This window comes from Capra hircus, chromosome 13 (genome assembly GCF_001704415.2).
Source record: "Capra hircus breed San Clemente chromosome 13, ASM170441v1, whole genome shotgun sequence".
Lineage (NCBI taxonomy): Eukaryota > Metazoa > Chordata > Mammalia > Artiodactyla > Bovidae > Capra > Capra hircus.
In genome coordinates, this window is record NC_030820.1 from 16,622,216 (window position 1) to 16,643,864 (window position 21,649).

General features: G+C 46.6%; 1 protein-coding gene across 2 annotated transcripts in view; it reads left to right on the top strand.

Annotated features, from left to right (window-relative positions):
- CAMK1D (calcium/calmodulin dependent protein kinase ID) overlaps positions 1-21,649 on the top strand; it is a 393,621-nt gene that overhangs the window by 334,873 nt on the left and 37,099 nt on the right. For both annotated transcript variants that reach the window (XM_018057012.1, XM_018057013.1), the window contains exon 5: positions 111-237. In XM_018057012.1, the coding sequence (XP_017912501.1) occupies positions 111-237 (127 nt within the window). The remainder of the gene's footprint in view (positions 1-110; positions 238-21,649) is intronic.

Below are 21,649 nucleotides of genomic sequence, written 5' to 3' on the forward strand. Positions count from 1 at the left end.
CAAGTCTGCCCTTCCATTGTCATTAAGTTTTGGTGAGTTGGTGAGGCTTCCCCAACTAACCCAGCTATCAACATAGTTTATAAATTTTTTTTCCCTACTTTTCTTTCTAGCCTGAGAACCTGTTGTACTACAGCCAAGATGAGGAGTCCAAAATCATGATCAGTGACTTTGGATTGTCCAAAATGGAAGGCAAAGGAGACGTGATGTCCACAGCGTGTGGGACCCCAGGCTATGTCGGTAAGGACGTTGCGTGTTGTATTTCCCCATTTGTCAGCCCGATCACTTGTCTTTAGCTTTTGAGCCTGGCACCTGCCTTTGTTTCCCTTGAGGGAGTAATAAAAAGATTGAGAGACACTGGAACAAGCTTCAAGGGATGTGGTTTCCCCTGAAACCTTCCCCTGAAATCCTGTTTGATTTGGGTGTGGGCCTGCGTGGAGGGCAGGAATTGATTTGGGTCAGTTCCCTGTTTCTAAGACCAGAAATACAGCACGTGTATCTATGTTTTCAAATATTTACAGTGACACGTTGAGACAGCAGTAAGGTGCAGACACACGCGAGACATTTAAATGCTGAGATGGGCACAGGTAGAAAGAAAAGATCAATCAGAGGAGTCTGCTTCAAACCTTGGCCAAGTCAGTCTCTTGGGCTATGCGCCAATCCTGACCTGTCCTGGAGAAGCCAAGAATTAAAAATTTTTCCTACAGTCAGAACCCCGGATCCTTTGTCCCAAACGCAGCAGAGTGCAGAAAAGGTTGCGGCAGATCCGAGCACTCAAATACCGAGAGTCCTCTTCCATCTTCTGGGGGCCTGGAGAAAGGCCGTCGGAGCTGTGGATGAAGTTTGACTTCATTTACAGGACTGTATTCATTCCTCCTGCAAATATACACTCAGGTGCCTGCTATGTGCTCAGTGCTGTCCTAGGCACTAGGGTGAAGACCGTGAATATAGATGGGGCACCTGCGCTCACGGAGCTGACGTTTTAGTTGGGAGGGACAGACAGCAAAGAAACAGGTGAACAGAGGCGTTTCAGACCTTGCATGCTATGAAGAAGATATAAACAGGGGTATGAGACAGAGTGACAAGTGTGAGGAAGAGCTGGAATGGCTAAGGGCGCAGGAGGAGACCTGGGCACTGGCCTTCATGACGAGAAGCAGCCCCAGCCACGGGAAGGTTAGGAGACAGTGTTCCGAGTGGAGGTATAAGCTGGTGCTGCGGAGAGAGTACAAGCCGGGAAGGTCTAAGAGCCAGAGAAACGGAAATTGGTAAAGACTTTTGGGAACCAGAGACCAAGGCTGAATTCTCATCATACAAACCATGATGGCTTTTCCTAGTGATGACAGTAAACCTGCCCTTAGGGAGAAGAGGTGAAGTTATATGACCAGCGGCATGTGACCTTCCCTTATACGAGGGAAGCAGGCCTCATCTAGAATGTGTGGGGCCCCGAGCATTGTGGAAAACTCCAAATGACCTTGGAGGCACTTCAGGGCGCTTCAGGTGCTTGCATAATAATGGGCGTGAAGTCATCCCTGTTCCTGTCACAACCGGTACACTCTTAAAGGAACTTGGGGAGGGAAAAACAGACTTGAGGGGAATAGAGCAAGAAAATGAGGGAATGGGAAGAAGCGACAGACCTGGGAGAAAATCACGATGGTGTAAGTGTGGGCGGGGAGGAAAAGACGTGCTCAGCACCTCTTAGCTCTTGACCACGCCTGGGTTTTGTCCCCGGGTTGTGTATTTGCATTGGACAGGGAAGGGAGAATGTTCTGATCCTGTTTGAGGAGGCAGCACATCTGATGGAGGTGCATGGGAGGGTAAGTTGTCCCTGTTCTAGGACAGAAAAGTGATGGTTTCAGGAAGAGCCTGCACCCCACCAGGAGAACTCAGAATGTTGGCTGTGGTGTGAGATGCGTGGGGAGATACACGTGTATGCCTGGGAGTGGTGCCATGTGTGGAAATGTGGGTGTGTGATGGGTGTGTGTGATGTGTGAGTGTGCAGTGTGTGTGTGTGTAGAATTTCTCCGGTTTAGTCCAAGCCACCAAGCAAGCAGCAAGTAACAATGGATGAGACAGGCTATTCTCATTTCTCTTAAAAGACAGAGAGGGAAGAAGCCTGCTCCAACTGTGGTGAACCATAGGCATCAGAAGATAGACAGGCCTGTGAGGTCAAGGGGTCTAGTCTCCCGGCCAGCATGGCCTTGCTGTGTCCCAGTGGGGATGCTGTAGCCGCCCAGCTCCCCTTCGGGACAGCGGGTTCAGATGTCCTGACACAGAATGTGCATATTTACATATGGGTCACATCGTTCTCATATTTGGCTCTGATGTTGGAAAGCTCTAGCACTTTCTAAATTGATTTCTGCTTTTTAGCATTTGGCAGAGCTGCTGGAACGGCAGGCTCTTTGGGTTTCTAAGTGGCTGCCATCCGAGTGGTCTGGTTCTGTTTAGACGTCAGATGCTGACGGGGCTGGGAACTGGGACTGACATTTGGATGTGGCCTTTGCTCTTATCGTCCTACATGGTGGCGAGTGGCGCCATCAGGGATTCTGTCATCAGATACAGGTTTGCTTTGAGTGAGGAGAGAGAGGAGGAGGACCGTGGGAACGGAGCATTTCTGCTTGTTCATGTTTATTAAGCACCAAGACTGCTGAGAGACCTCTTAGAGCAAAGAAGGCGCAACATTGGGGAGCTTGTCTCTGTAGACATGCCTTGGGCAGTGAGCAGCTGAGCTCAGGTTGTTTCTCCTCCACAGTCTGTGTGGCACGCTCCTATTTGACCACCAAAGCCCAGGTTCCATAACCCTCTTTTGATCGCTATCCCAACACCAGTCGTCTCCTTTGTCCTCTTAGCTCTTTTCCTTTTTTCTCATGCCCCTGGTCACGTTGCATCTGGGTCCATCTTTATTCATGTCTTGCCCATGCTCCAGTAGAGCAGGGGCTGTGCTCTCTGATCTTTGCACAGATGCATGTTGAATAAACACCTAAGCTTACGAACAGTAGTGATTTTTCTTCTCTGTTCCCCTACCATTCATTCAGGGTGCAATTATTGAATTCCTGTTATGTGTCAGGCACAGTAGTGTAGTGTTAGGAATACAAATATGGGTTAGATAGACAGAGTCTCTGATCTCAAAATGTTCACAGTATTGCGAGAGACAGAGGGCCAACAGGTGAATTGAATCACATTCTGCATCATTCTAGGATTATTTATTTAGTGCCTACCTTCTGTTCTAGGCACTAGGGATGTATCCATAGAAAGAAAAAAGAAATATAAAAATCCTCAATCTCTTGGCACTTGTGTTTGAGATAGAGGCAGACTATAGGCTAATAGATGTATTAATTAATATCTTAGGTGGTGATGTGTGCTATGCAGAAAAATAAAGCAGGAAAGAGAATAGGAAGTGTGTGTGTGTGTGTGTGTGTGTGTGTGTGTGTGTGTGTGTGTCTGAGCAGGAAAGAGAACAGGAAGTGTCTCTGGTTACGTAGAGAGAATGGAGCTAATTCTCAACCTTAAAGAAAAAGTGTTTATCATCCATCACAAAGGTACCAGTTATCACTTTTATACCATCTAGTGACTTTGCTTTTTAAACGAATGGACAACAATGTACAGTTTTTACTATGTGGCCACTGGTTTAAAAGATGCTGACTTTGTTTTTTCATTCAGTTTTGTGGGAGAAAGGGACTTGTATGTAAGGTCAGTCCTGCTCCCTCAGAATGATGCTAAATGGGGCTAACAGTGTAGGAACAGAACTGTAGTTAGTTGTGTATTTGTGATTTTTATCTCTCTGTTTGTTTGTGATAAACTGTGATAGACAGTTTATCCCTTGTGATAAACTCCAAGGGATCTTCCTGACCCAGGGATTGAACCTGGGTCTCCCACACGGCAGGCAGATCCTTTACCATCTGAGCCACCGGGGAAGTCCCTGTATGTCTGTTCAGTGACACTTTATTTAATATTATTATTTATTCATTAACGTTGAGTTCAGGCCAACAGCACTGTAACTCATGCCTAAATGAAGTTTATTGAATACACGCTTTCTCTCTAAGGCACACCCAGCCTTCTTGGGCTTGGGAGCCCTGGACAGCACCTTGGCCCTGACACCTGAGGGCTGTTTTTAATAGCAAAGTCAACGAGAGGCACAAAAATGCGGGAAAATGTGGCAGTAACTGGGCCATGAAAACCATGCTGCGGACAGTGTGAGAGGTGAGACAGGAGGACGGAGCGCCGCTGCGTGTGCCCAGGCTGGGAGCGAGCGCTGCAGGCAACGCCAGGTTCTGGCCACTTTGGGCAGGTCTACAGATGAACACAAAAGCATCCCAAGTATTGATCCGGGGGCTGCAAATGGATTGTAGCAAGTAGGCAAATTCAGATACAGAATCCATAAGTAGTGAGGATGGATGTTATTTGGGAACTGATAGCTTCTGATGTGTTCTATTTGTTTGTTTTGTGGGGGGTTGGTTGTGCTGGACCTCATGCAGGATCTTAGTTCCCCAGCCAGGGACTGAACCAGCACCCCCTGCAGTGAAAGCTCGGGAGCCCTAACCACTAGACCACCAGGGAAGTTCCCTCTGATGCATTTTAAAGCTGTGAACCTGCATGGAATCCGCAAGGGGTGGGTGTAGTGGAGGAGGGATGGCGGGGGGTGGGGGGGGGGAGTCGGTGGGGGGCGAGCAGGTGTAGAAGGAGGAGAGAATGGTCCCGGGATTGAGTCCTGGGGACTTGGAGGGACAGAGAAGAAACAGAGGTGAAGTGCAGGGGAGGGCGGCATTTGGACAGTGCTTCAGGAAGGGTGAAGTGCCCTGTGTCAGTGGTGGCTGTTAACTCAGGTAACATGGAGATTGAGGAGTGGGGACCACTGTTTGGGGGAGCTTGAATTATGGATGAATTGAATAATCAGGTGTTTCTGTGGGAACCTGGTAGTCAGAGTAATGCTGGGGAGAAGAGTGCCCTGGGAATGGACTGTCCACCTGTCCCCCCGACCGCCCAGTAAGTGGTCTGATGGGGACACTGTTTGGGACCTTGGATGTGGAGGCCGTAGCCACAGCCTCCTTTTTGCCCAGCCTTTTTTGATTTGAACAAGGCAGGGCCAATGGGCATTTCCGGGAGAGAAGGAAGAGAGTACCATTCTCCTGCTGCCCATCCTGGGGGTCCTGAACCCCCCCAGGCCCAAGCCAGGAGCAGAGGCCGGCTGTCAGCTTTAGTGCAGAATCCTTCCCAACCGTGCTGGTTTCAGTCGGCAGGTGCGGTTGTTTTGTGGTTGCGTCAGTTATCACCTAAACGAATCTGCAGCTGAATAGTTTTACCAACGTCATTACTTCAATTTAAATGAGTTCTCTAATAATGAAGTAATATTGGAAAAATGGCTGTCTATCTCACATATCCCAGTACACATGGTACCTTGGGAGAAAGCAAAGGATTCTGAGCCCTTTGAACTTCACCCTTGACCCTTAGCAGCTGCTAAGGGTCCTTGTTGTTGTTGTTCAGTCGCTAAGTCATGTCTGACCCTTTGCAACCCCATGGACCCTGCCAGGCTCCTCTGTCCGTGGGATTTTCCAGGCAAGAATAGTGGAGTGGGTATCCCTTTCCTGCTCCAGAGGATCTTCCTGACCCAGAGATGGAACCCGAGTCTCCTGCGCTGGCAGGCAGATTCTTTACTGCTGAGTTAGCAGGGAAGCCACGAGGTCCTTACACAGCCTGGATAAGGCACCTGGGCCTGGGCTGGGTGTCAGGTCACTGGTGACAGGATTGCGGGAATCTCCATATTGGTGTTTTGGTGTATTGCATTCCTACTGCAGGCAGCCCCTAGGGCTCTATTGACACCTGGGGCTGCTCCAGTACATGATGGCCAGTGGGCAACATGGACCCATATAAGGGACCATGTTTGCAGTATCTAGTAACTGACATTTCAGAAGCAACCTCGTAGTATGGGTGAGAGGGGGATGGGTGAGGGCTAGAACCACAAGGGAGGAGACTCATAGAGGAGGCAGGATTTGAAGGCAGGGTAGAAGCTGGGCCAAGATGAAGGGAGTGATGGATGCAGGCAAGCAGGAGAACAAAGGTCCAGGGTTGTGAATGACTTCAGGTACACAGGGTCTGGGGGGATGAGCAGACTCACTTGGCTTGGAGTGCAGACATACATTAATAAGTCCTTGGAGAGAATTTAGGAGAAACATCAGGCTGTCTGGTAGCGATCAGCTCCTCGGTAACAAGGTGACCGTCAATATGGTGCTGACCTGGATTTGGAATCCATTTAATTGAGCCAAATGTAACATTCCCCTTGGCACCGCCAATAAGAAATGAGAGTCAGAGCTGAAAAGTTTGCAACATTGCTTATGCGACTCGCTCTGCTGCATTAATTAAAATACCAACGAGCTCTCCTGAATCACTAAACAGAAGCAATAAGTCACGGAGAGCGTTCGTATCAGTCGTGTAATTGATGAGAGGCTAGAGATGACAAAGGTACTTCTGTTTGGTGGGAAAAGCCGATGTTTGACTTCTAGATAATTGCTGTTTGCACACTGGTGTGACTTCTCAGATTCTATGGGGGAAATTCTATTGGAAAATTAAGTTCTTTTAAGAGAACTTTGAACCTTTGTCTCTGGATTAGGTGAAGAAGTGCTTCACCAGAGGGCAAGCCTGTGCTCTTACTGATTCTTCGAGAGAACAGTCTTTCTTTTTCAGAGGTTGCAAGCTTCATTTTCAAAAGGGCAAAAAGGCAGGCGTGGTGCTTGGTGGTGCTCTCTGATGTTTGCCTTTGAGCTCCATGAGACTTTCTTTTTCCATCAAGCTGTTTGAGTGAGGATCCCTCACTTTGCAGTCTTCCATGTGGAATACATACCAGGAACCACTTTTTCATTATTGCATGTTCCTCAGAAATAAGGAGAGAAGCCTGTCTGAGCTGTCATTGTGTTTATAAGCAGAACTATTTCTTGGTCCTTTAGAAGGTACCTTACTGTGATGTTACTTAAACTGTGAAGAAGGAGGCATTCCAGTCTCTTCTCTAACTTAGTTGCCTGCAGAGACATTGCTGAAGGCTTTGGTCTATCCCTGGCTTAACATGTCTGAAATCGTTTAGACAAGTTTCGTGTGTTCCCCTCTAAATGGAAATGGAGAACAGTTGGTCAGCATTCTTGGCATATTTTTTCACTGTTAGAGGAATTTTTTTAATTCATGAGATCATTGCATTGTGAAAACTTGATGAGGAACTTGGGGTTTGGATGAGATCTTGGAAACCGGGGATTTTTTTCATGTTGGGATGAAGACCTGCTCTCAAAGCTGCCCAGCCTGTAGTTGGTGGCCATCACCACAGGGGGTCTTGAATGTGAGATTCTATCTCTGCCACTGGTTACTTGTAAGGAAGGTCTGCTGCTGCTAAGTCGCTTCAGTCGTGTCCGACTCTGTGTGACCCCATAGACAGCAGCCCACCAAGCTCCCCCGTCCCTGGGATTCTCCAGGCAAGAACACTGGAGTGGGTTGCCATTGCCTTCTCCGATGCATGAAAGTGAAAAGTGAAAGTGAAGTCGCTCAGTCGTGTCCGACTCCTAGCAACCCCATGGACTGCAGCCCACTAGGCTCCTCCGTCCATGGGATTTTCCAGGCAAGAGTACTGAAGTGGGGTGCCACTGCCTTCTCCGAGGAAAGCCTGAGCCATCCCTTAAACTCTTGGGTTCTCAGTTTCTTATTTGTAAAATAAGCCTGCTGAACTGATTATCAAATCAGGTTCCACTGCTCACCACTTACAAAAACGGTACTCACGTTGATAGAAAGGAAAGGTACCTCTAATCAGAACACCAGCAATCTGGGGAGATGGTGGACTCAGGGTCCCCACAAAACCACCTCCCAAGATTCTGCTCTGCCATGAAAGTTTTTAAGGGAAACAGGGAAGTCTTCTTGTGAATCACTGAGGCAGGGGGCCAGTCATCACCTTCCTCCACTGCATACGCACTTGTGTGCTGGCTGGTCACCTCCTCCTGGTCTTTCTTCAGGTGTTATCTTGTTCACGCAGTTTGTTTGCAAGATTGCTGAAGAGAAGCTAGGGAAGAGATCTGGTCCTCTGTCAGTTCCTTAGTGTTCATTTCTGCTGCTTTGATCTGTGAAAGAACCAACAATGTAGGCAAAGGACTGTGTGAACAAAAGATTAGTAAGGTGTGCCAGGGCCGGAGATGAAGACAGCATGGGGGCATCTTGTTTAAGGTTAGTGATGAGGCAAGACAGAGGGGCCACCTGCAGAGAACTTTCCTACTGGGAGATTTTTCCTGTCAAAAGATGCTTACAGATTGACCTCTGTGACCTTTTTTCTGGTTCTACCATCCTGTTATTTCTACAGACATCTGACTTAGTATCCTTTAGCGTATAAATATGTGTGTGTCAAGGAAATTTGACCGTCTTTTTTTTCCCCATCTTCATTCAGAACACACAAGAAAGAACTTCAATTAAGTTGACATCATCCGTCTCTTAGCAAGCTAAGCCGCTTGGTTCCTTTAATCTTTCCTCATGGATCCTCTGTTCCTGATGGTTTCATCTTCACTCTTCTGTGTGGTCATTCTCTCCCAGAGAGCTGGGGCTTTACTTGTTGTTCACTTAAATTTTAGCACACGTCTCTGAGCATTACATCATTGTTCTCACCCTCTCAGACTGTTAGCGTTGAAACAGGATTTTCTGTAACTGATAAATTGTCACGCAGATGACTGAGTGGAAGGTCCAGATAAGACCTTCCTCTTTCCTTCGCTCTCAGCAGCTGCTCAGTGACAACCAACAGCAACTGTTTCACACTGGACGCTGCACCCAGACCCCACTTGTCGGAGAGAACAGCCCCCAACCCCGCACGTGGGGAGAGTTTTAGGGCAAGACTTTTAGCCCTTGACAGTGAATATGGGTGAGGGCAAAAGGTCATGAGCAGAACACAAGCAGAGGGAACGCAGCCCTGCCCTGGAAGAGTCCCCGCCCCCACTAAATCCCTCTTAAAACTGTGAAGCAGTCTCCATCCTGGAATTCCTTCACAGCTCCTCTCTCAATACTTGAATCCTGGGATGGAATTTCATGGTTTCTGAACTGATACCATTTTTGCGGTGATAGAGTGGAAAGAAGCTCTGCCACGTTTTGGAATTTACTCTTTTTTTTTTTTTTCCCTTTGAATGATTATAGACCAAAACATTGAAATGAGTGTAACAGTCTTCTTCGTGTTGAAGTGTATAGCTCGTCAGATTTCAGAAGCGAGGAGGGCTTCAGTGCAAAGGAGCCATCTGGCTGTGGTCACAAACCCCTTAGGGCAGAGGCAGAATCTTGGGACCACCTGCAGGGAACATGCTACGGGGCTCTCCATGCCACCGTGCTCTGAAATGCCTTACTCAGAACGTTTTTCTTCCTCTGTTGCGCTGAGTTCCAGGTCTCTCCCACATTTGAAAACACCAGATACCAGTCACCCTCCCTGTTTTCCACTCCCTTCCCGTTCTTTCCCTGACTCCCACCAGCCACATTTTGGCTTCGGGAGCATTTGAATAGTAACTCAGCTCCAGTCAGACTGGTAATGAGAAACCAGGATGGCGCTTTAATGGAGACTCTTCATGCCTGTGGTAAAATTCAAGAAGCGACTAGGAAAATCCAAGTGAGCTGCTCGTCTGTGATGCATTTTTAGTGAATTACGACTTGAAAAGAGGAGGAGAAAGAGCTAGGGAACCTATAACCAGCACAATGAGAACAAGCTGTCCCGAGAACCTTCTGCTCCTCCTGACTTGTGCAACTTCGGGCTGAAGACAAACCACCAGCAAGGAAGGATTCTGTATTTCAGCTGTGTTTTTGTTTGCCAACAATCCAGATTGCAATACTTTAAATCCAGGTGAAGCAACATTATACTCACAGTAAAGCCCCTCACTGAGGGTTTTTTCTTTTTGAATACCCCTCCTGCTGAAAATTCTACTGGCAGGAAGCAGATCTGAGTAAACTTGTTCAATACTGCCTCCTCTTTGTACTGCAGCTCTCTCCGAGGCTGGATTCTCCTCTGATATATACGCCTGAATCTTATTTTCCTTGATCTTTAGAATTTTATTTACTGTGTCTGAACAGGTCACTACTGGGAAGAAATGTCCTCTTTCTCTCCCACTATGTTTTTATTTACAATGTGTTAGTTTCAGGTGTACAGCAAAGTGGTTCAGTTACACATATCTATGTATGCGTGCATGCTAAGTCGATTCAGTAGTGCCCGACTCTGCAACCCCAAGGACTATCGCCCACCAGGCTCCTCTGTCCATGGGATTCTCCAGGCAAGAATACTGGAGTGGGCTGCCATTTCCTTCTCCAGGGGATCTTCCTGACCCAGCGATCTAACCCGCGTCTTTTGTGTCTCTAGCACTGGCAGGCAGGCTCTTTACCACGAGCGCCGCCTGGGAAAGCCCCTCTATATCTGCCGGTGCTGCTGCTGCTTGGTCTGTTCAGCCATGTCCGACTCTGTGGGACCCTATGGACTCAGCCTGCCAGGCTCCTCTGCCCACGGGATTCTCCAGGCAAGAGCAGTAGAGTAGGTTGTCACACCCTTCTCCAGGAGATCTTCCCGGCCCAGGGACCGAACCTGGGTCTCCTGCACTGCAGGCAAATTCTATACCACTGTGTTACCAGGGAAGCCCGTCTATATCCATGTATTAATATCTATTCTTATTCAGATTCTTTCCCCTTATAGGTTATTAGAAGATATTGAGCTGAATTCCCTGGGCTATCCAGTAGGTCTTTGTTGGTTGCCTATTTTATATATAGTGGTTTGTATCTCCCACTGTTTCAGTGAAGTCCTCCTTGCCACCTCGATGACACACAGATGTCACTAACCCTTTGGAACTATATTGCAGTTTGGTTTAAGGCTCTATCCATTTATCCACCAGCAGAGTTGCTGTGACCCTTCTCACCACCTGTGGAGATTCCTCAGGGACAGGAAGACTTGGTTCAAGTGTCCTGGGACATACATCCATAACATTACAGTTGGCCATCTGGATCCACAGATTCCACATTCTTGAATTCAACCACATGCAGATCAAAAATATTTTTTAATTGCGAAGAAGCTCCAAAAAAGCAAAACTTGAATTTGCTGCTTATCAGCAATGATTTATACAGCCTTAACATTGTATAAGGTTTTACAGGTCATCTAGAGATGATTTGAAGTTTGTAGGAGAATATTGTAAATAATATGCAAATACTGTGCCATTTAATGTATGGGACTTCAGCAAGGTCAGCCACAGGGAGCGACAGATGAACCTTAGACTAAGCCATAGACTGGCAGGTTGCCCGTCTGCCTGCCTATCTGTCTGCTGATGTCATAGGCTACATAGTAGGTTGGATGTTTCAAGTTCATTTTCAAAAAACAGAAGCTCATTCAAAGACAGGTAGAGGTGCCACTGCTCTGAGGGTGCCATCAGCTCTATCTCAGAAATGGCTCATGTGGCAGCAGTTTAACACATTCCAGAGAATTAAGCAGTGCACACCAGTGTTCACAGTAGCACCATTCACAATAACAAGACAGGGGAGCAACCTCAGTGTCCATCAACAGACGAATAAATAAAGATGTGGTGTGTATATACATATGTATACATACACAAACAGTGGAATACTCAGTTCAGTTCAGTCACTCAGCCATGTCTGACTCTTTGCAACCCCATGAATTGCAGCACGCCAGGCTTCCCTGTCCTTCACCAACTCCCGGAGTTCACCCAAACCCACGTCTGTTGAGTCAGTGATGCCATCCAGCCATCTCATCCTCTGTTGTCCCCTTCTCCTCCTGCTCCCAATCCCTCCCAGCATCAGAGTCTTTTCCAATGAGTCAGCTCTTCGCATGAGGTGGCCAAGGTACTGGAGTTTCAGCTTTAGCATCATTCCTTCCAAAGAACACCCAGGACTGATCTCCTTTAGAATGGACTGGTTGGATCTCCTTGCAGTCCAAGGGACTCTCAAGAGTCTTCTCCAACACCACAGTTCAAAAGCATCAATTCTTCGGTGCTCAGCTTTCTTCACAGTCCAACTACCACATCCATACATGACCACTGGAAAAACCATAGCCTTGACTAGACAGACCTTTGTTGGCAAAGTAATGTCTCTGCTTTTGAATACGCTATCTAGGTTGGTCATAACTTTCCTTCCAAGGAGTAAGCGTCTTTTAATTTCATGGCTGCAGTCACCATCTGCAGATTTTGGAGCCCAAAAAATAAAGTCTGACACTGTTTCCACTGTTTCCCCATTTTTTTGCCATGAAGTGATGGGATCGGATGCCATGATCTTCATTTTCTGAATGTTGAGCTTTAAGCCAACTTTTTCACTTTCCTCTTTCGCTTTCATCAAGAGGCTCTTTAGTTCCTCTTCACTTTCTGCCATAAGGGTGGTGTCATCTGCATATCTGAGGTTCTTGATATTTCTCCCAGCAATCTTGATCCCAGCTTGTGCTTCTTCCAGCCCAGACTCAACCGTAAAAAGAATGAAATAATGCCATTTTCAACAGCGTGGATGGATGGACCTAGAGCTTATCATACTAAGTAAAGTAAATCAGACAAAGGTAAATACCAACATGTGATGTCACTTAAGTGTGGAATCTAAAATGTGACACAAATGAAGTTACTTACAAAACAGACTCATTGATGTAGAAAACAAACTTACGGTTACCAAGGAAGAAGCTTGGGGGAGGGATTAGTTACCAGTTTGGATTATCAGATCCAAACTACTATATATAAATCAGGTATACAACAAGGTCCTACTGCATAGCACAGGGGACTGTATTCAATATCCTGTAAGAAACAATAGTATAAAAGAATATGAAAAATAATACACACACACACATATATAACTGAATCATTTTGCCATATACCAGAAACTAATACAACATTATAAATCAACTATATTTCAATAAAGGAAAACTTAGGGGAAAAAATTAGGATATATGCATTTTTATAACCAGTCTTCCAGAATAATTTTCAGCCTTCTTTAAAAAAGAATTAACACTGAGGCCCATGAAAGCAAGAACTGGTTAGAACTGGGCTTTGCACCCTTGTCACTGCTTAAAGGATGAGGAGGGCTCAGGGCGATGGAGATAGAAACCTTGATGACCCCTGGCCTGGAGGTAGGAGAGGGTGGGTGTAGGGGAGGTGGGGGCTGGGGGGGGGAATGTGGAAGGAGCTCAGTCTGTCCTTCCCTCAGTAGACGCAGAGCCGTGAAGGTGTCACTCACAGCCAGAGTCCCCGGCCATCGCATGGATCTCTGATACCAGGAAAAGTGGTCCTCATGCTCACAGCACTGTCAGTCCGCCGTGATGAACAGGCTGTTCCTGTTACTGGGTCAGGGCTGGTGTTGCACCAAGAGGGGATGATGTAAATGTGCTGGTGATGAGGTGACCACAGGGATCCCTAACTAGATGAACAAAGGGTCCACCTGGCTCCTGCCAGCTCTAAGACTCGAGGTCTCCCGACCTGCCCTTCCAGTCTTGTGTGAGCCTGGCTCAGTCCTGACTTTTGAGGGTTTTCATCAAAAGGGTGGAAATCTTCCTTTATGAATCATTTCCATTATGTTAAGCTAGAATCAAAGGAAAGTGCTACATGATATCAGGAATCTATCCAGCCTTAATTCTAGAAAGTGATAAAGCCTACATTCCTTTTGCTCCCTTGATCTTACCAACTTCTCTTCCTTACGTAATAACTACTAATTATACCCATAAGTTATGTGCTGCTTATTTCCTTTAAGCCTCGTAACAGTCCTCAAAGTTGGGCTCTATTGATGTTCCCATTTTACAGATGAGCAAAATGGAGGCTGAGAAAGATTAAGGGACTTACCCATGTCCACACATGCAGTAAATGGTAGAGCCTAGGTTTCTTTCACTGAAAAGCCAATGTACCCAGCTATTTAAAACTTCTTATATCCAGGCAACTAAAGTCATTTTCTGTTACGAGAACCTAAATCCTGGCAACCATTCCACATCCTTCAGACCTCTCCTACTCTTTTATCTCTACACCTATTACTTTTTTCTTACAGTACAACATGAAGGCATATTCTTACAACACCACTGGCCACAGCAATTTCTTTCCCCGGTTGTATCTTTCACTGTCTATTTTCACCTTATTTTTCATTTGACTATTGGAGGTAATTTATTTTTTTCCTTGAATATTTTTAAGGCTTCCCTGGTGGCTCAGACTATAAAGAATCTGCCTGCAATGTAGGAGGCCTGGGTTCAATCCCGGGTCAGGAAGATTCCCCTGGAGAAGGGAGATGGCAACCCACTCCAGTATTCTTGCCTGGAGAATCCCAGGGACAGAAGAGTCTGGCAGGCTGCAGTCCATGGGGTCACAAAAGAGTCAGACAGGACTGAGGAACTAACACTTTCACTTTAGAGTAACTTCAGTATCTTCAGAGCTGGATTTCAAATGAGTTAAAGTTAAAAATCAACACCACCTCTCAAACCTGCCATGATCTTGTCTGAGTATAATCATCGTCCTTAGGAAGGTGGCTGAGGCTTGTGTGTACCCTCAATGACTCAGAGAACAGGTGTGCCCTGGGGGCAGGGGCCAGCTATGCTGCGGTCACCTATAGGCCAGTGCCTGAAGTGGGATGCAACCCGTTAAGCGATTGAATAAGAAGAAGCACCCCCACTGTGGTTCTGGACCACTGGCTCTTCTTTTCCGGCATTGAGGGCTGCTCCTGCCACCTTGGGCTACCCCCTCCTGCCAGCGCCCCTCTTCTCCCCAAGAAGTGGTCATCTTTGACCTATGGAGAGGAGTGGTCCTCAGACATCCATGGAGGAAACAAATCACCTTGAACATGAACGTGGCAACACGGCGAGGTCTCAGTCTCCCCTCTCTCTGCAGCACATCCTTGGATGCAGGAAAAGGGAAAATTCCTCTTCTGTTTTATTAGAGCCTGAGGATTGATGACTGTGGCCCCCACTCCCACAAGCCACTGTCCGCTTTTCCAATTCCACTTGGTTAGGCCTTTTTCTCTCTCTCTGATTCAGTAAGGAAAATGGGCAACTTAATTGTTTTAAAAACAACATGAAAGGTTTCTGGAATTCTTTTTCTTTTTCTTTTTCTTTTTTTGAAATCTCTGGAGTCCTTCCCTTTACCAGAAATCCTTGCTCTAAATCAATATAGAACAGCTTGGTTTATAGGACACATTTCCCACCAAGTGGAATTTTCCACAGTGGGTTGGTAGTGAGTCTCATAACAGTAAATTTAATTATTGTCATTTTGGAACCTACTGTTTCACTGGAGAGCGTGGGGTAAGCCTGGGGCTCAGAAGGCGGAACATCTGTCCACAGATCCTTCCAGGAGCTCGTGGGAGGCTCTGCCGAGGCTGTGTGGCTTACATGGAGATGACTTCTATTTACTGGTGTAAATTCAGCTGATGGGATACTGTTTCTATTGGGAATAGCACCCCCCCCAAAATCTGAATTAATAGCCCCAAGATATAGGAAGGAGGTTCTGAGAGATCACTTACTAGACTACCTTTTTTGCTGTTTAGCCCTAGAACTAGTATTAATAATTCTGAAATCCCTTCAAGAAAAGCTTTTAAAAGGAGAGCAGGGTGAATGACAAACACCCACTTTCAGAGAATTAGGGATAATTCTGCTTCTTTTATCCTCCAAATTCATGTCAGAAATAATTTGCTTAAGGAAAGGTATTTAGCAATTGATCTGGTCAAAGCTATAGTTTTTCCAGTAATTACGTATGAATGTGAGAGTTGGACCATAAACAATGCTGAGCACTGAAGAATTGATGCTTTTGAACTGTGGTGCTGAAGAAGACTCTTGAGAGTCCCTTAGTTTGCAAGAAGATCAAACCAGTCAATTCTAAAGAAAATTTCACTGGAAGGACTTTTGCTGAACCTGAAGTTCCAATACTTTGGCCACGTGACGTGAAGAGCTGACTCACTGGAAAAGACCCTGACGCTGAGAAAGATTGAAGGCAGGAAGAGAAGGGGACAACAGAGGATGAGATGGCTGGATGGCATCACTGACACGGCAGGGAAGCCTGCCATGCTGCAGTCCATGGAGTCACAAAGGGTCAGACTCAGCAACTGAACAACAGTGTACATAATACAGGGACTTCCCAAATGACAGTGGCTTGCAACCCAAAATTTGTCTTCTTTTTATGTTTTATGTTTTCTTTCCTTTTTTATGGTTCCTATGGCTGCTCACTGAAAATATTGGAGGCAGCGAAGTTTACTTGTAAATCATCTCTGGAATTTTCTTTTTTGGGTGCACTAGGTCTTTGTAGCTGCACATAGGCTTTCTTTGGTTACAGCGCTCGGCTTCTCATTGCAGTGGCTTCTCTTCTTGTGGTGCACAGGTTTAGTTGCTCCTCAGCATATGGAATCTTCCTGGACCAGGAATCTAACCCATGTCCCCTGCATTGGCAGGTGGATTCGTATCCACCTACCACCAGGGAAGTCCTGGGAAACATTTTCCTGTAGAAATAATGGCATGTGTGTATGGAGTGGGTTGGATTCTGTTGTATCACCATTTGATGAATAATCAGCATGTACTATACCTGAAAATACTGTCTAGAGATGGCCTCCAGCAGCATGAAGTCTGGTGCTGACAGTGTGATTCACACAGCAGTAAAGGGATGGATAAAGTACCATAGGAGCCTGCTGGAGGCTAGTGGATTACAGGTCTGTGATGAATGGACCTGGGAATCCAACTGTCAGGTTCCATCCAAGTCACCCAGGTGGGGCTGCTGACACCCACCCCTACTCTCTCCACCTCTAAAAGGCTGACTTAGGCCAAGCCTAAAATGCATCAGGAGGTTGGGTCTGCCACCTATCTTGGATCTGTCCCTTCAACACTTTGGGTGGGTGGACACCTCTACTGCCACTGATGACCACTGACTGCGCCAAGGTCCAGGCCTTAAAATGCACTGGAGGAACATGTGTGCCCTCCCAACTTGTGTCTTTTAAAGAAAAAAATTAGGTTTTTTTGGTTTGTTTTTGGCTGCACCATGTGGCGTGCAAAATCTTAGCTCCCTGACCAGGGACGGAACCTGGTGTATTAGGAGCATGGAGTCCTAACCATTGGGCTTGCAGGGAATTCTTTCCCTTGAGTTTTCCTCTTCTGCTGTGTCTGTGCCTCGAAATCAAGCCCTCTCCTGCTCTGCCTGGGGGCTGATGGCATCGCAGACAAGCCGCAGTGCCTCTCTGTGACTGCGCCCTTTGTCAGTAGCTCCAGCTAAGTTATTTCAATTCAAAGCCGCCCTCAGTTACAGTGTGGGGGTGGCTAGAGTCAGTGCCAACCTGCCACAACACGTGAATCATGCTGGATACAATTAGAGAAAATTATTTCTGCTTGATGAAAAAGTTCTTAATCGGCAGCTCCTGTGGGTGCCGGGGGTGAGATGGGATGGCAGTGGCACAGAGAACCCTCTCACTTCCTGACGCTCCAGGTAGACAGTGTCCCGCCATCGCCCTCAATTGTTGTTTGAAAGTTTGTAAGTTGGGTGCTGTGACTTTTTAGAATTACAGTGAGTTCTCGCCAATGATATAAGATTGATAACATAACATGAGGGAGTTTGGCTGATTCTCAGAATGAAAACTGGTCTTTCAAAAGATCAGAGGGAAAAAAAAAAGATCAGAGAAAAGGAATTCTCCCAGCACTATATTTGAAAGGGACCAGGGGAGTGGGAGTACTGTTAGCCACTCAGTCATGTCCGACTCTTTGAGACCCCATGGACTGTATAGCCCACCAGGCTCCTCTGTCCGTGGAATTCGTTAAGCAAGAGCACTGGAGTGGGTTGCCATTCCCTTCTCCAGGGGATCTTCCCGACCCAGGGATTGAACCTGCATCTGCCGCATTTCAGGCAGATTCTTTACTGTCTGAGCCACAATGGTAGGAGGGGGAAGGGTAGGAGGGCCAAAGACCAGAGGAGTGAAACCGGCTGACAGAACAATAGAGCCAAGTGCAGAACACAGATGGAGACTAGGAGGAAAAATATCCCCCCATGACTTCAGGGGTTCATCATGATTTGATCACTATGTCTATTTGTCCAGAAGGTTTTGAATATTGCCTGAGAGTTTATTTTTTCCAAGAATTACTATGAGATGAAAAGTTAGCCATTTAAAGCTAGGTGGGCTTGTTCAAACCATGACCGAAAGAACATTTGATTCCAGGAAAAGAGAATTTGGTTCTCAAGGGAAAACAGAATTTAAGCAATTCATGTGTGCACCATCATGCAATTTTAAGAATATATTGAGTTGGTGAGAATTTTAATTCCAAGTCAGTTTGCTTTGTCTTTTTTATCATGATATTGCATGATATCTGGCTTCACCCTCTGGATTTGGTTCAAGTGCAATGAAGAACTTCACCAGAGGGCAAATGGTTCTGGTGCCAGTTGATTAAAAAGTATTTATGTTTTGCTGCAGTTGCTAGAACCCAGATAAGACACAATGTCAAAGAGAACAAGACATGTTTGGTACAAGTACATAGGGTTCCACCGCCAGTGTGGATGCCCATCATTTAGAACTTTTCCCTAACATCCTTGCAGTTGTTCTATATCAGGTCTTTTAATAAAAAAGCGTCACTTGATGTTAAAAGTGTATTATTTAAACAGAAATCTCATATTTTAAAAAATTAGGTGTCATCTGTGGTTTCAAGAATCTAAACATCCCCGGTAACATCCATGCTCCAAGTTGCATAAAATTCAGCCACTTGCTTTTCAAGTCTCGGAATTTGTCAGACTGCAGTCCAAGGGCTTGATGGGCAGGTGTCCCCAGGCATGTGGATTTCAAAAGGGAAACCGTGTTCTTTATTCCCTTGTTGGCTGAACAGTGGATGGTGGCCAGTACTTTCTGTTTTCTAACAGATGATGTTGAGGAGGAGGATTTTTTTTTTTTTTAAAGAATTCTTCCTCCCACATTCATAGAACTGGAAGACTGTGAGAATGGAGTGCTCAGGAGGAGAACACGGAGGATTAGCTCTTGCTAGGAGTCCAATGTGCTTTACTGGGGCTGGGTCTCATCCTTTGGTGTCCTGGAGTGTTTGGGCACCACTGTTGTGCCCCAAAAGAGCCTGACAGACTACGTGACGTGGAAGCTGGGGCCTCTCCCCACCTGCTTGGTGCTCCTGACATCTGCTGTCAGCTTTGCGGGGAGGTGGAGCTGGATCAGGGCCTTCCCAGGTGGCACTAGTGGTGAAGAATCTGCCTGCCAAGGCAGGAGACATGAGAGATACAGGTTTGATCCCTGGGTCGGGAAGATCCCCTGGAGGAGGGCATGGCAACCCCCTCCATTATTCTTGCCTGGAGAATCCCGTGGACAGAGGAGCCTGGTGGGCTATGGTCTATAGGGTCACAAGGAGTTGGACGTGACTAAAGCGACTTAGTATGCATGCGTGGACCTGGATCAGACATTGCTCTGTGAGCCTTTTCTGCTTCTTTTGAACTTTCCATCAGGCCACGAGGATGGCCCTGAAGGCTCAAAAACAAGCTCCTTGCAAAAACAGCCCCCTACCACCACCTGTGCCCTTGTGGCCACTCAGACTAGAACATCAGCTCTGAGACCGCCTACCTCCTAAATTAGTTTACTGTGGGGAATGGCTCCCTTTCATCCATTGCTGTAATAGAAGTATCTGAGAAACAGGCTCTGAGCAGTTCCGGAGAAAAGAAACGATGGCTGTAGCCAGCTCCCAGTTATCCAAGGGCCATTTCTCCAGGTGGTGGGTTCCCTAGCTTTGTAGTTGAAGGTGAATGTAGCAAAGATGTAGAAATGTGTTTATTTTGCTCTTGTTAAAAAAAAAAAGTTTTTTTTAAGTGACTGGAGGAATTGGGGCTGAGACCTACAATTAGATTTGGGAGTTATCCGTGGACTGTATTTCTTACCATCATAAGCAGAAACATCCACAGGAGTTTGTGTCTCTCCCTCTCGCTCAGGAAGGTATCTGCAACAGGGTAAGAGGACTTACCTGTTCGTTTTTCTGCAAAAGGGCTTTTCTTCCAGACTGAAGAAACGCTCACCTTCATAGTCAGTAGGTTCCAGTGGAAAGAGCAGGAACAGGATGAGACTGAATTGTGTTCAGTATCTGCTGAGCCGTATCTCCTGGGTGTTGTTCAAAAAGGCACATCTCAGGGCTTTCCTGGTGGCTCAGTGTTCAAGAATCTGCCTGCCAGTGCAGGAGACCCGGGTTTAATCCCTGCTCCAGGACGATCCCGCGTGCCGCAGGGCAGCTAAGCCCATGCGCCACAACTACTGAGCCCACACACTCTAGAGCCCGTTCTCCATAACAAGAGAAGCGACCGCAGCGAGAAGCCCTTGCTCCGCAACTAGAGAGTCGCCCCCGCTCCCCGCAACTAGAGAAAAGCCTGAGCAGCAACGAAGGCCTGGCACAGCCGAAGGTTAGTTAATTAGTTAAAATCAAAAAGAAAAGGCACATGTCCAAGGCTCATTTTCCTTACTGTTGAGGTGCAGAGTTCTTGGAAGGACAGTAGAGAACGTTTACGAACGACCAGGATGAGACCCAGGCGCTTAATTCAGGTGAAACCAAGTATGGCAACCCACTCCAGTATTCTTGCCTGGAGATTTTCATGGACAGAGGAGCCTGGTGGGCTACAGTCCATGGGGTGGCAAAGAGTCGGCCATGACTGAGCGACTAAACACTAACTTTTAAGTTGGTGTAGAGCCTCTTGGTAGCTGGATGCTGTGGAAAAGTGCCCTACTCTCTGAGGCCCCATGCACCCCTACCTGTAACTTGGGAAACAGCATAATGGTAACTAAGCTCTTTCCCACCAATGCAGTTGTAGGGGGTTAATGCATCCCCAGCCCAGAGAACACAGCTCAGCCTATGACAAGTACCGTGTAACCTGGAGCTATTTCTATTTCTCTACCTTCTTAAATTTTCTGCAGAGTCTATCCTAGACACTTCAACCAGATGTGTTTGCATAAAAAGGAGGTTTTACTTGTGAAGAAGGCTTGCTTCCCTTTCTATATTTGTTTACTCTTTGCACAAATACATACAGCAGACTGTGCTAAGTGTCATACACCCGGTGGGTTGTTCAACATTGGGCCGTAGCCACAGGCCAGGAACAGGAAATAATACAGAATAAACCAAGGCCCTGGACAGGCGAGTCTTGATGAATAGCGTGTTAGAACCAGGAAATGAGATTAAGTAGCATTTTTCCTGTTTCGCAGATGAGAAAATAAAATGGCACAAGTGACAAATAACCCATCCAAAACCTTAGAGAAGGAACTAGGAGCAGACTTGAGGCACGACCCTGGAGACTTCTTTTAAGTCTAATCTTGACTATAAGCTCCATGAAGGCAGGAGGAGGGGGCTTCACCTGCCTGTCCCCACAGCACCTAGAAAGACCCTAGACGGGGGCCAGAAATGCTTCCTTGAACTGATTTGAGGTGACGTCACACCCCGGGCCCCAGACTGGGTATTCCCTCATCTCTGTCTGGTCTGAGCTTTAGAGCAGTACTGACGTAAACCATCTCCAGTGCAGTGTGTGCTGATTGATTTACAGCCTCCAGTTACACACATACGTGAACGCTCCCCTTTTGTCCAGTTACAGAAGTCAACAAATATATCAGATTGCATGTTTCTTCTCAGTTTCTAGAATCATCGAAAGTTAAGCCCAAGTAGCAGACCAAAAAAGTGAAAAGGTGCCCCCAGACCGCCTTATGTTCTTGTCATTAAAATGGTCTGGCTGTCTCTCTC